General features: G+C 36.8%; 1 protein-coding gene across 5 annotated transcripts in view; it reads right to left on the bottom strand.

Annotated features, from left to right (window-relative positions):
• GK (glycerol kinase) overlaps positions 1 to 16593 on the bottom strand; it is a 73580-nt gene that overhangs the window by 25264 nt on the left and 31723 nt on the right. For 3 of the 5 annotated variants that reach the window (XM_084790445.1, XM_084790448.1, XM_084790447.1), the window contains 7 exons: positions 14100 to 14237; positions 11364 to 11473; positions 10337 to 10403; positions 9157 to 9174; positions 7238 to 7273; positions 6623 to 6690; positions 255 to 297 (listed from right to left, as the gene is read on the bottom strand). In XM_084790445.1, the coding sequence (XP_084646571.1) occupies positions 255 to 297; positions 6623 to 6690; positions 7238 to 7273; positions 9157 to 9174; positions 10337 to 10403; positions 11364 to 11473; positions 14100 to 14237 (480 nt within the window). The remainder of the gene's footprint in view (positions 1 to 254; positions 298 to 6622; positions 6691 to 7237; positions 7274 to 9156; positions 9175 to 10336; positions 10404 to 11363; positions 11474 to 14099; positions 14238 to 16593) is intronic. The other 2 variants (XM_084790446.1, XM_084790449.1) reach the window with 1 other exon arrangement.

Here is a 16593-nt window from a genome sequence, read left to right as displayed (position 1 = left end):
CACATGATACTAAGTATATTTTCAATTAACACAAGCAAAAGAACACATATGAAAATTTAAAAAGTATAGAAGTCCTTTGATTAGAATCATTCAAATTTCATGATTTTCTTCCTTTCTATTAAACTAAGTTAAAGCATTATTAACTTAAAGATGAAGGCCCCAAAAGCATATCAGTAATGAATTATATTCAAGCATTATGCATATGAATGAAAGAAAAGAAGACTTTCCTCAATCTGAATTCAAAGGAAACCAACCTTATGGCCTGTGTTACACAGCAAGAAGCACCCTGTTCCATACCTATAGGTGGAGGAAGGATGAACAGCATGACAATTTTATCAAAAGCAAATAGCAAAATGGCAAAATCTTAGTGTTATAAATGACCAAAACTGACATTTTACTTAGTCAAATAAAAGTCACTTTACGAAGTTTTTTTTTTTTTAAAGAGTGCTGAAATCTAACAAACATCACACACTAAATACTCTTTGGGCATATTTTTCTTTTTAAAAATATGAGTCTAGAAGGAAATATTTTGTGAACAATTAATGGAGAAAATGCAGGTATAGAATTTAGCATTTGGTTAGTCATAGGTCAAGGGTATGCTTGTAAAATATAACTGAATTACAACAAATTCTATATCCAGTTGTCTTTAAGGTACTCCGTATCTACACAGGGTGAAGCATCACAACTAATGGCCAGCCATCAATAGAGTTGGCCCCCTTAGCTCTATCACTAGAAATAGGTATGATCTGAGAAACATCACCATGTTCTGGAAGCGTAAAATGGAATAGCAGAAAGGGTAGCTCGAAAGCTAGGAGCAAAATGAGATTCAAGGAAAAACTAAGGTTTACTGATCATTCTCTCTGCAGGACAATATATTCCAACAGTGGTGGGATAATCACAATCAGAACTCAACACGGTTGATATGGAAGAACTGAATGACTTTGTGGCAGTCTTATCAGTATAAGCTTTGGACTCTGCCATGAGCCTGGCACTTCAACATAATGGATAGTTTGACTTGTACTTAGAGAATCAGTTACTAACCCCAACTGATACTACTAAGAGTCACAGAGAAATGGTTTTAAAGTGAGCAGGGATAACAAGGCTGCTACAGCCACAGATGTCTCTGCCTGTGTTGGTTTGAATAGGAATGGCCCCCATAGACTAATGTGTTCAAATGCTTGGTCAATAGGGAGTGGCACTAGGGGGTGTAGCCTTGTTGGAGTAGGTGTGGCCTTGTTGAAGGAAATGTGTCACTGGGGTGGGCTTTGAGGTTTCAGAAGCTCAAGTCAGGCTCAGTGGCTCATTCTCTCTTCCTACAAATCCAGATGTAGAGCTCTCAGCTCCTTCTCCAGCTTATGTCTGTCTATATGCTGCCATGCTTCCCACCATGACAATATATAATGGGCCGAAGCTCTGAAACTGTAAGGTAGCCCCAATTAAATGTTTTCTTTATTAAGTTCTGCTCTTCCAAAGGTCATGAGTTCAATTCCCAGCAACCACATGGTGGCTCACAGCCATTTATAATGAGATCTGTTGTCCTTTTCTGGCATGCAGGCATACATGTGGGCAGAACACTGTATACATAATAAATAAATAAATCTTTTTTTAAAAGTTCTTGTCTTCACAGCAATAGGAACCCTAACTAAGACACTGCCTAAGCTTGGATTTCCTGCCCCACAAGTCTTGCTCTTATGCTATGGGCAACCATGGTTCTAACTGTGTTAGTCACATTCTAATAGTGCCTAGTGTCCATGCTGGCAGAAAGATGGTAGCAGAATATGAATATGTATAACTATTATCCTAGTGGCTTCATTTTTCTTGGGCAAGAAAAACAAGCCAAATGCATTTTTCCTGATAAATATTTTCTTCATCTCAAAATATTTCATCTCAGTCTATCAAAGTGGATTTTTGGCTTGCTCAATGAACAAAGGACACATCCAAGAGGTGTGGGACTACTGAATATTTAAGTTTGTAGAGACAATAGTCAAATACACTAAGTATAGATAATACATTTACAAATTAAAGCATGTTAATTATTGTACTTTTTTGCTGCCTCATCACTAAAATTGAAGCTCATTGTCACTTCATACTTTTTCATGAAGCTGAGTTTGGATTTTATTATAAGTAGAAGGCACTCAAGAAAAAAAAATAAGACCATACCCAAGAATATGGATGTGAGCTTCTCAAAGAGGAGTTGCAGTTTATTGAAAGGCATTTTAAACACAGACTTTATGCTTATTAGACTGTATAGCCCTGGCTGACCTGGAACTTGTCATGTAGAGTAGGCTGGCCTTGCAACTCTGAACTGTAGGCCAGCCTCCATTAAATGTTTTCCTTTATAAGAGTTCCTGTGGTCATGGTGTCTCTTCACAGCAATAGAAACCCTAAATAAGACACTTCTTAAGCTTGGAATTCCTGCCCCACAAGTCATGCTCCTACACTAGAGCTGCCTGCCTCTGTCTCTGCCTTTAGAGTGCTAGGATTAAAGGCATGTGGCAATGGTCCTGACAATTTTATGCTTTTAAAAGCCAAAAGGGAGCTAGAGAGGTGGCCCAGCAGGTAAGAATACTTGTTGCTCAGGTACAGGACGTAGGTTTGAGTACAAGCACCTACATGGTAGCACACAACTATCTGCATCTCCAGTTCTAGCTTATCTGATACTCTGTTTTGACTTCCATGTGTTCCAAGTACACATGTTACACAAACATATATGTAAGCAAAATACTTCCATAAAACATGTACTTAGCTCACTTCACATTTCCTTGTGTGAATAATATATAACTTAGCAGTACCACATAGATGGTCTAAACACAAATTCTTTTACTGGACCTGTTTTACTGTGGGTAAACTGAACCTTTTGTCCCTGGATCTAGACATCACTACTAACTCTTCTCTATTGACTCTTTGCAGTGTCCTATGTATCCCTCTGGTCTCTCTTTCTGTCCCCATCCTCTGAGTCTGCAGCATTAGGATACAGTGGCTTATACTATAGCTTCTTGGCATCTAGCTTCTCCTTGCTTTGACCCAAGACTGTCATCATATTAACTGTCAACTAAAGTCAGACCTAAACACTAGTTCATAAATGGTTAGAAGTTACCCATTCTCTATCAAGGAGAAAAGAAGAAAACAAAACAAAACAAAACAAAACAAACAAACAAACAATCATCTTGGCTTGTAATTTACAGCTTTCCAGTATGGTTGTTATGGTGTGAATGAAACACTACTCATTGGCTCATGATCTGACCACTGGGTGCTATTTTGGGAAGTTATAGATGCGTTGGGAGGTGGGGCCTAGCTGGAGGATATGTCACTGGATGTTGTAATCAGTTGAAGGTTGTAATCAGTCTGCTGTCCTCTGTTTCTTCCTCCTTTCTGCCAGGATGGGAATTTCTCCAATACATGGTCCTGCCACTACATTGCTCTTCTAAATACCACCCACAGCTCTGCTTTGTTATTTTATGCTAAGTACCTCAGGCTGATGTGGCATTCACCATTTAGCCCAGACTGTCTCTCGGGTGCCTGGAATACATGCCAGAACCACTGGGATCATGTTGGCTTATTCTCTACCATTTTCCTACCCCAATGTTCTCTACATTCTCTATACTAAACCTTCCTATTCGTATCCTTGTTAAGAGTCTCCTGCACTCTCCAGTACTGCCCATTCTCTAAAGCATCTCACTACTAGCATAATATTTCCTTATAGAGCTGGAGCAAGTCTAGGGTGTTGTGCATGCTAGGCAAGCACTCTACCACTGAGCTACATGCTGAGTCCATTCACATAGTCACTTGTGATTTTTCTGGCCTCACACTGAAAGCCCATGGCATTACTTCCATGGTTTTTATGTCATGAAAGACCTAGTTTATACACCATTAACTGGATTATCTGTGTTATTTCCCCTCAGGGTAAGAAATGTGAGATCACGAGCTGATGATTTGCTGTTTTCCTCCTCAAATCTGCAGTCACTATATAGGTACTAAAAGGTGTTGCTTAACTTTAATTACTAACTTATGGACTTGGCTGACATTGGTACAGAGAGAAAGGAAGAGAAGAGGGGGAAATGAAAGCTATTTTACTGGGTCCCTATTATGTACTATATACTGTGCTAGGTAATGGGCATGTAGAGATAGCATCTAATTTACTAGCATTAGTGTTCCTGGCAAAGGAGGAAAGGGAAAAAACAGCCTAGTTTTCTATGACTTCTGATTCTGTTGCCAAAACCCTGATTCAAAGAAAATGTTTTCACACTTATGTTGACGCAAATGCTCCTGCATAACCTGAGGTCACCACAGCCTACAAAGAATTTTCATATAACCACTTCCAAACAAACTTTCATTTTAATAAGGTTATCCTCTCATATGAAGGTGGCTGGCCCTGCTGAATAATAATAGCATATATTTTAGGACTGCTAGATATTTCATTATTTGTAGACAAAGAACTTAGTCACCTAAGTCAAAAATAAAGAAGTCATCATGGTAGTGCATGCCAGCAATCCCATCATTATTATCCCAAGAACTAGGGAGACAAGGACAGGGGTGTCATAGGCAGTCTAAGAACAGCCCAAGCTGCATAAGACCTTGTCTGAAAAACAATCCAATGAAGCAGTAAAGAAAATATGTGGTGACGGTACAGTGATGCATGTCTCTAATCTTAACCCTGGGAGACTGAGCCAGGAGGATTATGAATCACAGGGCAAGCTGAGGAACTACACAGCAAGATCCTGTCTCTAAAACCCAACAAAAACAAAACAAAAACAAAAATCTTCAAAAAACAAAACAAATCCAAATCAACTAGTGACAGAATTAGGAAGTCCTCAGGAGAAAAAAAACATCAAGGATACAGTCTTTTGTCTCACAGAATCAACTGACTGAGACTCATGGGGGCTTGCAGAGGTCAGGGAGCCTGTAGGGGTCTGACCTAGGTCCTCTGTATATATGTCATGGCTTAGTGGCTTAGTGGTCTTATAGGATTCCTAACAGTGGGAGCAGGGGCTGTCCTTGAAGGGAAAGGGACCTCTTTCCTCTTACTGGGTTGCCTCATCCAGCCTTGATGTGATGGTATGTGCCTGGTCTTACTGTAGCTTGTTATGTCATGTTTGGTTGATGTTTCTGGGAGGCCTACCCTTTTCTGAGGGAAAGAAGGTGGGTAGGGTGGTAGAAAATGGGGGCAGGAAACACATGGAAGAGGGGACTGGGAAGAGGGGAGGGAAGAGAACCTATGGTCAGGATGTAATATATGAAAGAAGAATTTTTTTTTGGAGACAGAGCTTCTCTGTGTAATAGAGCCCTGGTTGTCCTTGACTCAGTTTGTAGAGCAGGTTGGTCTCAAACTCACAACGATCTACCTGCTTATGCTTTCCCAAGTGCTGGGATTACAGGTGTATGACACCATACCTGGCAGAAAGAATTTTTAAAAAAGAAAACTATAAATATATAAAAATTAATATATATATTAAAAGATAAAACCAAAGGGGATAAAAAGAAACAATTTTCTTCTAATTTTATGGAAACCTTTTCTACACAGGGCAGATAGTAAAGCATAGTACTCTAGGGACACAACTAAGGAATGAATTAATGTACAAACATTATTCCTCTGATTTAATATATTCATGACATTACATTAACTATTTTTCTAAATCTTAGTTACCTGACATAAAATTGGAATAATAGGATTCCCAAATGATAGGATTTATGTGGAGTGAGTGATAATATCAAGTATACTGACCATGATATACAATTCTGCTAATATATATATATATATATATATATATATATATATATATATATATGGTATATACATATGGTAGACACTTTTAAAAAATGAAACAAATTGAAAAATAATAGGAGAAAACAATATCAAGTCTTCATTTCTTTCCTTCTTGCTGCTCCTAATCAGTGGAGGTACTTCAGATAAGGGAGAAAGCATCAAGTCAAGAAAATGGCATTAAATACCCTACAAAAATATACCTTGAGATTGGTTACAGGGAGAAAAACATGAGCAGGATACCACACTGAAAATTATAATTTCAATTATGGCTATTCCTCATTTCTTCACAACTTTCATACATTATTTCCACCAATCTAGGTTTAAAAAGGAGAAAAGGAATGTGGCCTCAAAGTAAACAATAAAACACACCTCTGGAACTTGGGAAGCTGAGACAGAAAGGTTTCCATGAATTTGTGGTCAGTCTTAAGCTACTTAGTATGCGTTTCAGTAGAATAGAGTCTGGCCCTATCTCAAAACCATCAAAATCACATTAAAAATAAAAGACAAAATCAGAACTAAGGATATAATTAAACTGGCATAATGCTAGGCTAACATGCTAACATAGGTGAATTCCCAGCATGTCATAACTGGGAGTCATGACATAGGACTGTAAATCCAATATCTGAGATTTTGAGACAGGAGGATCAGGCATTTCAGGCCAGCCCAGGCTATATAAGACTGAAGGCAGAAAGAGAAATGGGGAAAGGAAGAAAAGGGGCAGGAGGTATTTGCAAAAACAATGTGTACAGCCATACTGAAGTGACTAAAGGATTACATTTTGGCTGAACATCAAAAACATTTCTTCCTTTAAAGTACCAGGAGAGAGAAGTAAACAAAGCAACATTGTGTTAAACTCACGTGTTTTTGGCCTGTCCATCCTGGAAGCACATTTGTCCCACCAAAGCAGCAGACTGGTCTCCCAAACACTAAAATTATACAGGACAATAAAAAATACTGAGACAATGTTACTAATTTCCTTTCCTGAAAAGCCTCAGATTTGTTGTCTGTCTTACATAGTCAAGGAGGGAGATATCTACGCCTTCCATTTCCTCCCATTGGCATTTCCCCAATGTATTATTCAAGATAAAAGACATGAGAAGAGTTAGAGTTCATTTCCTCCCTCCTCTTTTCCTCCCTCCTTTCTTGAGACAACAATCTCCTATAAGCCAGGCTGGCCTTGAACTCACTCTGTGGCTGAGGCTAAACTTAGAGTTAGGACCCCAAATTGTTGGGCTTGTACTGTATCACCATGCCAGGCTTAGAAATTCCTCAAAAGATTTTCAGTGCCCAGCCTGTGTCACAGAAGAACAACTGGCCAGGATTGCTGTTCTTACTTCTTCTCCCCGGTTCAAGAAAAGGCAGAAGGATTAAGATAGATGAGGAAAGCTACAGCAGTGCATGATAGTGGTGGGTATGGCAGGGAGGGGGCGGGGGGGGGTGACTGACAGGAAGACATTTGTTGCCGATACTTACCCCAGATATTGGTACACCTTCCAAGGCCCCGGCTTTCTGATAAAATTTTTTTTAAAAGATTAGAAACAGTCACAAAAATTTGGCTCAACTAATATAATTGCAATAGAAATGAACAAGAAGAGCAACATGCCACAGGATGTGAGAAGACAAGACAAAGCAAGTGTTTCAACTACATGAGAGGGACCAAGACAGTAACTAGAAGTGTTTGTAGAATGACAAAAAGAGATATGGCACTAAAAAGGGACCTAAAAAACTGGACTAGCAGTCAGGAGACACAGGCTCTTCTCCCAGTTAGTTAGTGTTAGGACACAGGCAGGCTGCTGCATCACACTACACAACATATTTATTTACAAAGATGACAACATTCAAAGTTAGTGCTTTGATATTGTTGTGGCTATTATGAAACAACCAACATATTTTTAAATAACTATCAAACTAGCATGGAACATGGTTTCCAGAATGCTGTATTTGATCAACTCTTCTTTCTACTCAAACTGCTTTTAAGAAACAAGAGTGCTTGGATTTCAGCTATTCAGCAACAGCTAAATTTAGGCAAGTAACAATTTATAAATTATGTTTTTATTTTTGTTTTGTTCTGTTTGGTTTTAATCTCAATCAGTATAGCCAGCAAGAATCAAAGTGAGATTTCAGTGCCTGGCCACCAAAACTTTATAGTTTCTGAAAAAAAAATATTACAAGGCTGAGAATCTATCTCAGTGCTACAGCTATTGCCTAACATATACTGGTCCCTGGGTTAGTTCCCAGGGACCACAACAGGGAAAACATTACCATAAAGGTATTTGTACTGATATTAAGGGATTAGAGAAATGAAGAATTGTGATCCCTAAAGTAAGGATGATGCACCAGAAAGAACACTAAATGAAAAACTTCAGGTTGATTCCTTTGCCTACCATTTGTTACCAATAGTGCCTGAGCCATTAATATGAAGAATAGTATCTTCCCCAGGCATCTTTTATAGTAGGAAACATATATATATATATATATATATATATATATATATATATATATATATATATATATATATATATACACACACACACATATATGTATGGAGGCCCTTGACAAAATAGAAAATGCCCTCTAGATTCCTACTATTTCTTTCTTTCATGCTTTCTGGTTAATTAAATACTGGCTATTTTTCAAGGTTGGATTTTTAGTGCTAAGGATCAAATCCAGGGCCTACTAAAAAGTAAGCAAGTCTTCTACTGAGCCAAACTCCCTGCCTACGACCTGATGTTTTTATTTGTTGTATATATTCTTTGGATACTAATAAAGGCTAGACTAGATAAAATGCTTAACAAGTAGTCATTAGGAAACCTAGAGGCTTTCTATCTGGATAGATTTATTATAAAATGTCTACTTATTCTCCCAAAATTATTAAACTTTTAACATAATCTAAGGAATGTTCAGGCATGTAAAGCGCTCTGATTTCTTTATTGGGAGAAGCTTCTAGAGGATTCCATGAGGGTCCTCTGAGGAAGCATGCAGAAAAAGTGACAGTGCATTTCCAACTAACTGGTCTGAAACACTGGGCAAGATATTATATAAGGCAGATTTGCAGGATGTTTTAAAACCATTTCTAATTTCCCTGCTATGTTAAAGGACAAAGTATATTGAAACTGTACTTTGCAATGGGTAGCATCCAATTTCTGGAAAGGTCCCTCAAAATTTTAGAAAGATTTATTTTAATCTTGGGGAAATATAAAAGAATAAAGAAGAATCTGCTTTGTTTTTAAAAAGCTCTAAAATATGACTACAGCTTATAATATTTTGGAAGGTCATGAAAATTCTAGCTACATTTGTTTAGTAAATATATTTATGCCTTATGAAAATAAATGGAAATGCACTGTATCTTTTCAAAATGAATGGGTAGCATAATTGGTGGGCAGCCTACTCACCAGGCTATGAGAGATTTTCTATAGTCAGCAAGGGGAAGAGAAGGGGACAGAAGCATAATATTTTAAATGCAAAAGGAAAAAAAGTAGGCCAGTTTAATGTTTTCTTTCAATCATTCTCTGAAGCTATTTCAAAAATAGCTTCTTTTGCTCTGAACCAAGTGAGTTTGTGAAACTATAGCTAAGCAGTGACTATGCCTGCCTTAAGGAATGTCACATTGCCTTAAGAAGGCTTATTCTACACAGAGCACTTAAAAATCCTCGCTCAAGCATTAACTAGAACATTTGGCATTTGTTTCTATTTTTAATAACTCTATGAGTAGAGTTCCTAATATTTTTCATGAAATGGCTACTTTTGAAACTTCCTTAAACTTATTCTTAAGTTTTATCATGCATTTCAAGTTTGTATGCTCAAATACCAGTGCAAACCCAACTAAACGTTTTTATTCCCGATACTTGACTACAGATTTTCAATGATGCTAAGCACACTTACTTTTCTCCTGGGTTTCAGTAAATGACCATTATGGAAATCGCCTTAATTAGCAACCTAATTTAGAAACAGACTCTTTGCTTTCAATTTCTCTGTTAAATTGTTCCAAACTAACAAAGAATGAAATATATAACAATGGTTTAGCCATTAAAAGGGATTAACTAGAAAAAAAGAACACTATTAAGGTGTGAACAATACTTGCTCTAAATTAAAAGCAGACATCACAGCTACTTTAGTTATGTTGAAGGATAAACTGGCCCAAACATTCCCACACCACTATTCAGTTAGGTTATCTATAAAACTAAAAAATATTAATATTCAAATGCCAAAAACATTATTAAAAGAAAAGCTAATCAAAGTTTATAAATAGAAAATCAATAGGTAGTAAGAACTCTGAAATGTTTAGTGTTTAGCTTTGGGTATATAATACTGTTTTCAATAAACATGTAAAAATATTTTAAATGCAAATAATTAGAAAATAGGTACATCTGAGCATAAAATTCCATAATGATAAACATCAGTTATTTAAAACTAAAGCCATTTAAAAACATTAAATTCTTATTTTACATACTACTGACATTCACAGGGAAAGCCCCAAATCTCAAGCTATAATCATAATAAAGTTGAATGTTGAATTCTAAATGGCAAAGGTGTTTTTTAAATAAAATCCCCTCCTCCTGCTATTTATTTTACCATTAGGCCATAGATCTCAGAAGAACTCCGAACATTGGGAAGAATTTCCATTGGAATTCCAAAAAATCTGAAAAATAATATCTTTGGGTATATAATACTGTTTGGAATAAACATGTAGAAACATTTTACATATAAATAATTAGAAAATAGGTACATCTGAGCATAGATAAAACTGTAGTCAAAAGAACACAGCTGTATGTTTGGGTATTTAACAATCCAACCTTAAACAACCAAATCATTACAAAGTTTAAAGCACACTCAGAAAGCAAAGGCCTTTCCTAAAAGAGGCTAATTCATAAGAAATAATTCATATGACCTATTTACCCTATGTGCAATAGTCATCATTGGTGAGATGGCTCAGCAGGTAAAGGCTCTTACCCCCCAAACCTAATGAGCAGTTTGATTCATGGGAACCAAAAGGTAGGAAGAAGCTGAGTCATACAGATATATTCTGGCCCACAGAAACATACCTTAGCCCTTGTGTCTTTAAATCTGAATGTGTACAGCCATACATGATATATAAGGTTAAAGTACATATACACCATAGAAGCTGGCTGTGGTGGTTCATACCTATAAGCCCAGAATTGATGATACTGAGGCAGGGAATCACCACAAATTCAAGATTAGAAGCAGTGCCCACTCGCCCCACAACCATAGAGAATGAGTTATCATCCATTGGCTAGATCTGAATGGGGGGGTCTAGGGTCTAGGTTTACTGTATGCATTGTCCTTAGTTGGTACAGCAGTTTATGCAGGGCCCCTGGGTCTAGATCTGTTGGCACTTATGGTCTCCTTGTGGGGCTCCAGGCTACAGGAAGACATTATGCCAAAATATGACCCCACAAAGAACAAAATAAAAATCCTCGCCCAAACAACCCGTACAACCTTGCATATTGTATTTGAAATGTCAACAATAAATGTTAGTACACAACTACCATCTGCAAACAAAAACATTCAGATTCTAAATAAATAATGTATATAGAAGAATTTATAGGGAAAACTGCATTGAGGCCAAAACATGACTTACTCGCAGAGCTCTTTATCCCATTCCAAAGAATGAATGTTAAAAAGCATCGTCCGACTTGCATTTGTTACATCTGTACAGTGGACACCGCCATTGATTCCTCCTGTCAAACTCTAGATAGAATGAAAGGGATAGGTTAAGTCTGAATTAATTTGCACTATAATTTATATATTGTCAAGGACAATTATCAACAACAGGGCTCATAAAACATTTATAAAAGCCAAGCATTTCAATAAAACAAGTGGAAGAATCAAGCATTTCAATAATTGAAGCACTCAATAGAAATACAATGTGAACTACATACATAATTTTAACATGTCTAGTAGCTGGGCCTATAAGATGGCTCCTCAGGTAAGGTACTTGCTGCCAAGCTTGATGGACCCGGGAGTTAATTCCTGGGATACACATAGTAAAAAGAGAGAACTGACCCCCACAAGCTGTCCTCTGACTTCTACACACATACCATGATAGGGACTCCCCCTGCACATACACACCTAAATGTAATAAAGGAAGAAGCTACTTTAAAAACACACAAAGAGCCAGGTATGGTGGTGCATGCCTTTAATCCCAGCATTTGGGAGGCAGAGACAGGTGGATCTCTGTGAGTTTGAGGCAATCCTGGTTTACAAAGTGAGTCCAGGACATCCAGGTCTACACAGAAAAACCCTGTCTCAAAAAACCAAACACACAAACCAACCAAACAACCAAATAACAACAACAACAAAAACCACAAAAACAAATAGATCTATAAAATAACTTTATTTCTATATTTCATCTTATTTTATTTAGCTAAAATATCTACCATTTGAACATATAAACAACAAAAATACTATTAATATAATTTACTTTCTTTTTTGTCTTAAATCTGTAAAAAACAATGTGCATTTTATATTTGTAATATATCACAGTTCAGACTGACAACACTCAAGTATTCATAACTTTATGTGGCCACTGTATTTGTGCCATTCTAGCTAATTTCTGGTTAAACAGAAGTCAGTTTTGTTTTTAATCTTCTATCTTTGCAAAACTCAGAGCCTTATAAAACTTGACTAAATGGAATGCTACTTCTTTAAAGGTTTGTGTAAAACCTTGTATCTTCTCCTTTTCCTTTTTAATAACACATCTTTTTGTGTACATCCTGAAAGTAGAATTGTTCCTGGGAACCAATGCTACCTTCCTTCACATGTAGGCAATAGGAGGCAAGAAAAGAACAAAGATAGAAGAGCACGCCATTGGGCATAGCCTCTAATGTTCCGTCCTGTCTCCTGCAGCTCATGGTTCCCATACCATTATGTTCCAATGCAATTGCTAGAGTCATTCGTTCAACTGTGACTGATATATGAGAAAACAGGTGGCTTCTACAAAGTAAAAAAATCCATTCCTTGGCCAAGTACAGAGCAGGGTGGAAAATGCAATTCTTCTAGGAAGTGCTCTGAAAGACATGCTGTATTGATTCCACAAAAAAAAATAAGGATAATACTGGCTTGAATTCCCCCCAAGTGTTGAAGTATTTACAAATGGAATTATGTGTTTGGAATTGAATTATGTGAGTATAGTTGAAGCAAGATTGGCACAAGAGTTTATGATCTTGTGCATTGCCTACACTGGCTATAGTACTGCCTATTTTGGTGCACGGTAACAAAAAAAATGCCCATAATAAACATAACATAGATAAAAGGAGAGAGAGAAAATGAATCACAAAATGACATATACTATAAAGATATCCATTGTAGGGCTGGAAAAATGGCTCAGCAATTAAGAACAACAGCTACTCTTCTAGTGGACCCAGTTTCAACCACAAGTCCCACATCAGCTCACAACTCTATCAAATCTAGTCCCAAGGAATCTGACACTCTTCTGTCCTGGGAGGACATTGAGTGCACATGGTGCACATACATACATACATAAATATAAATAAATAAATACATACATACACATAATACATACATACATGCAGGCAAAATGCCCATACTCAAAAAGTAATAAAAGTAAGTTAAAAATCAAAAGATCTACATTGCAAGCCAAGTGTGGTGGCATACACATATATCTAGCACTTGGGAGACAGAGGCAGGTGGATGTCTATGGTCTACACAGCAAGTTCTAGGTCATCCAGGGCTACACAGTAAAATCCTGTTAGAGGGAGAGAAAGAGAGAAAGGCAAACAGACAGAGAAACAAAGAGACTGCAGGCTGGTCAGGTCTGTATACTGAGACCCTATCTCAAAAATTCAAAAACAGAAAAGTAATGTGTCATGTAAATATCTAAAATGTTCATTTCTGCTGAACTGTGTTCAGCTCTGGACAAAACATCTTAATATAAACTTCTGCCATGCCTTAGTCTCATATCCTGGCATGATTTCACAAGAGAATACTATAAAATGTTCACAGTGAAGGAAAAAGTAGTGCATTTTACTGTGTGAAATAGTTATTTCTTCTAAGAAATGGTTAGTGGTATAGAAGGAAATGAGAGACATGAGAAAAAAGCTACTTGCCTCAAAGAGTTATGAAATATGGTTTTGGTAATTATCTTCCACTATCACTCAAATAAACAAGAAAAGTAAAAAGAGTAGATAAAAACTATCTCTCAAATGGAGACAGAGACATTTTGCTGCTTCTTGTAGTTTTTCTCAATAACAATCCTATACAGAAGTCTAAAATGTTGGTCAAACATAGTAGGTAGGACAGTAAAAAAAAAATCCCCCCCAAACATTCTCTATGCATACATCACATTTAAACATACCCAAATGAGCCATGAGTCAATGGTCCCAAAAAGAGCTCTATTTTCTTCAACAGCCTTTTGAACTTTTCTCACGTTGTCAAGGAGCCAACGAAGTTTCACTGCACTGAAGTAAGTGCTAAGTGGAAGGCCTGTCTTGGACTAGAACAGTTATGAAGGTCAGTCAGTAAATTATACTTACTACAATTTAAAATAAAACCTCTAAATAAAAGAACTCAACAAAACAAATGGGTTTGCAGTTTCCCATCAGTTTTGTAATGAAAGTACAAAAGTAATAGCTATCTATCCCATGGTACACGAAAGCATGTTCAGGAACAAAGACCAGAGTGATTGTTTGCAGTTCAAAGAGCAGCCACGCAAGCAAGGTAAAGAGAAGAGGAAGCTATACACCATCTTCTAATTACATAGTGCCAATGTAATGCCATTTTAATAACAATTGCTCATCTGTAGATCCTAAACCAAAATTTATTTTTCTTTTCATGGTAGATAGTGATATTTAATCATAAATTAATCATTAATATTAAATCATAAATTAATAACAGGAACAAGAAAGTTATCCTGAAACATGTTTTAATAACATACTATATTTCTATATGTGCACACATACACATAGACATGCATATTCAAATAACAGAGTAATATAAGCTTAGTGGGAAATAAATAAACTAGAGCTCACTAACATGCCAGATTAAATCAATACAGAATTGCTGTACATAAAAGAGCAGCTGGCTAAAGTCAACAAATACAACAAATGGAAGAATGTGTTCTGGGTAAAGGCTAAAGGGTAAAGATGAAACTCATGCATGCTTATTGATCTTTCTTGAGAATGGGTGAGGTTCAATTGGTGTTAGCATAATAAATATCAACGCCTTTATAACATTCAAGTAAAGGGATTAATGATGTAATTAATATAAAATGATATAATTAGCTTACACTCCATCCTATTCTATTCACTTTTCATATCTCATGAGCATATTTCATGAGAAAAATTATAGCTGATGTGATATGCTAGCACATGCCTATAATCTGAACATGTAAGAGGTAGAAGCACAAAGACTGTTGGAGAGCTGGAGAGATGGCTTAGCAGTTAAGGCTGCTCTTTCAGTGGACACAGGTTTGGTTCCCAGCAGCCATTTGGTGATTAATAGCAGTATGTATCTCCAGTTTCAGGGAATATGGTAACCTCTCCTGGCCTCTGTGGGTACCAGGCATGCATGTAGTACACAGATAATACATGCATGTAAAATACCCAGACACTTAAAATAAGATAAAGAAGAAAGTTGCTCTAAGTTTGAGGCCAGCTTAGTATATACAATGAGGTCCAAGTCAGCCAGAGCTACACAGTAAGACCCTGTCTCAAAAAGTGTTTTCCAATATTTTTTATTGAAAAGTATTCATATAATATATTCTGACCACAGTTCCCTTCCCACAATTCCACCCAGATCCTCCCTGCCCACTCAACTACACATGCCTTCTTTTCTCTCTCTTTTACTAAAGGCAACAAACAAAACTCCAAACCATGATTGAGAAAAACTCAGGAAACAGAAACAGACACACAGACACACACACACACACACACACACACACACACACACACACACACACACACTCCATGAAAACACATATCCAGAAACTATAATATTTTTCAAGTATTTTAATTCAGTCTTCAAGTTAAAAATCTTAATGTATGATTTCTAGCTTTCTTTTGAGTTTAGGGTGAACAAGGGGGAATCAAGAAGATCTTGCAAATCTACTAGACACAGAGTCTTAAAATGCTACAGGTAAGGAGTGTAATGGTTGCCTGCATTGGCAGTGCAGGGAAAACTATGCAACCCTAGAAGCAAAGTGAAGACGGTTGGAGGGAGGGTTATGCATGGTGAAGAAACAACCAATAGGAAATAAATAGCAGGACAAGACTGAAACTACTCCGACAGGGTAGGGAACAGACATGGGATTGTTTGCTAGCCTGTTATAATTAATAGTGTTTGAACATTCACTTCAGATCTAAGAACTAACACATGACCCACTGGCAAATAAAACAGGGACATACCTCATCAAAAAGGAAAAAAAGAAAGCAAAGCAGAACACCAGAAAAGAACTACTTTGTAAGTTCTAGAATAACTTGAACTTGCTAAGAAATTAACTTCATTTACCTAATGAGGAAAAAATGTCCATATGAGGATTTAAAATTAGGCATATTCCTGTGATTTGATTTGATTTTTTTTTTTTTTTTTGGTCTATGGTAAATGTCTATAATGCTGTCTACTTTTCCTTTGTTCCTGAATTCCTAAAAACTCATAAGTACCCAAAACTTTTTTCAGTGGGCAATTGAAAACTATGCTGATGGATTCTGAAAGCATGGGTAAATTTTAAAAAAGCACCATTGAGGAGTATGATTGGAGTTACTTGGACATTAGGACCTCTACTAGTCTGTAGTCTTAGGGTATTTTTATTCCATCTGCTCCACAGAATAAGAAAGACAGAAAGGTTAATAATT

Source organism: Acomys minous (assembly GCF_964271855.1).
Source record: "Acomys minous genome assembly, chromosome: 7".
NCBI lineage: Eukaryota > Metazoa > Chordata > Mammalia > Rodentia > Muridae > Acomys > Acomys minous.
The sequence above is the reverse complement of the archived record's forward strand: the minus strand, read 5'-3'. Positions and strand labels throughout refer to the sequence as shown.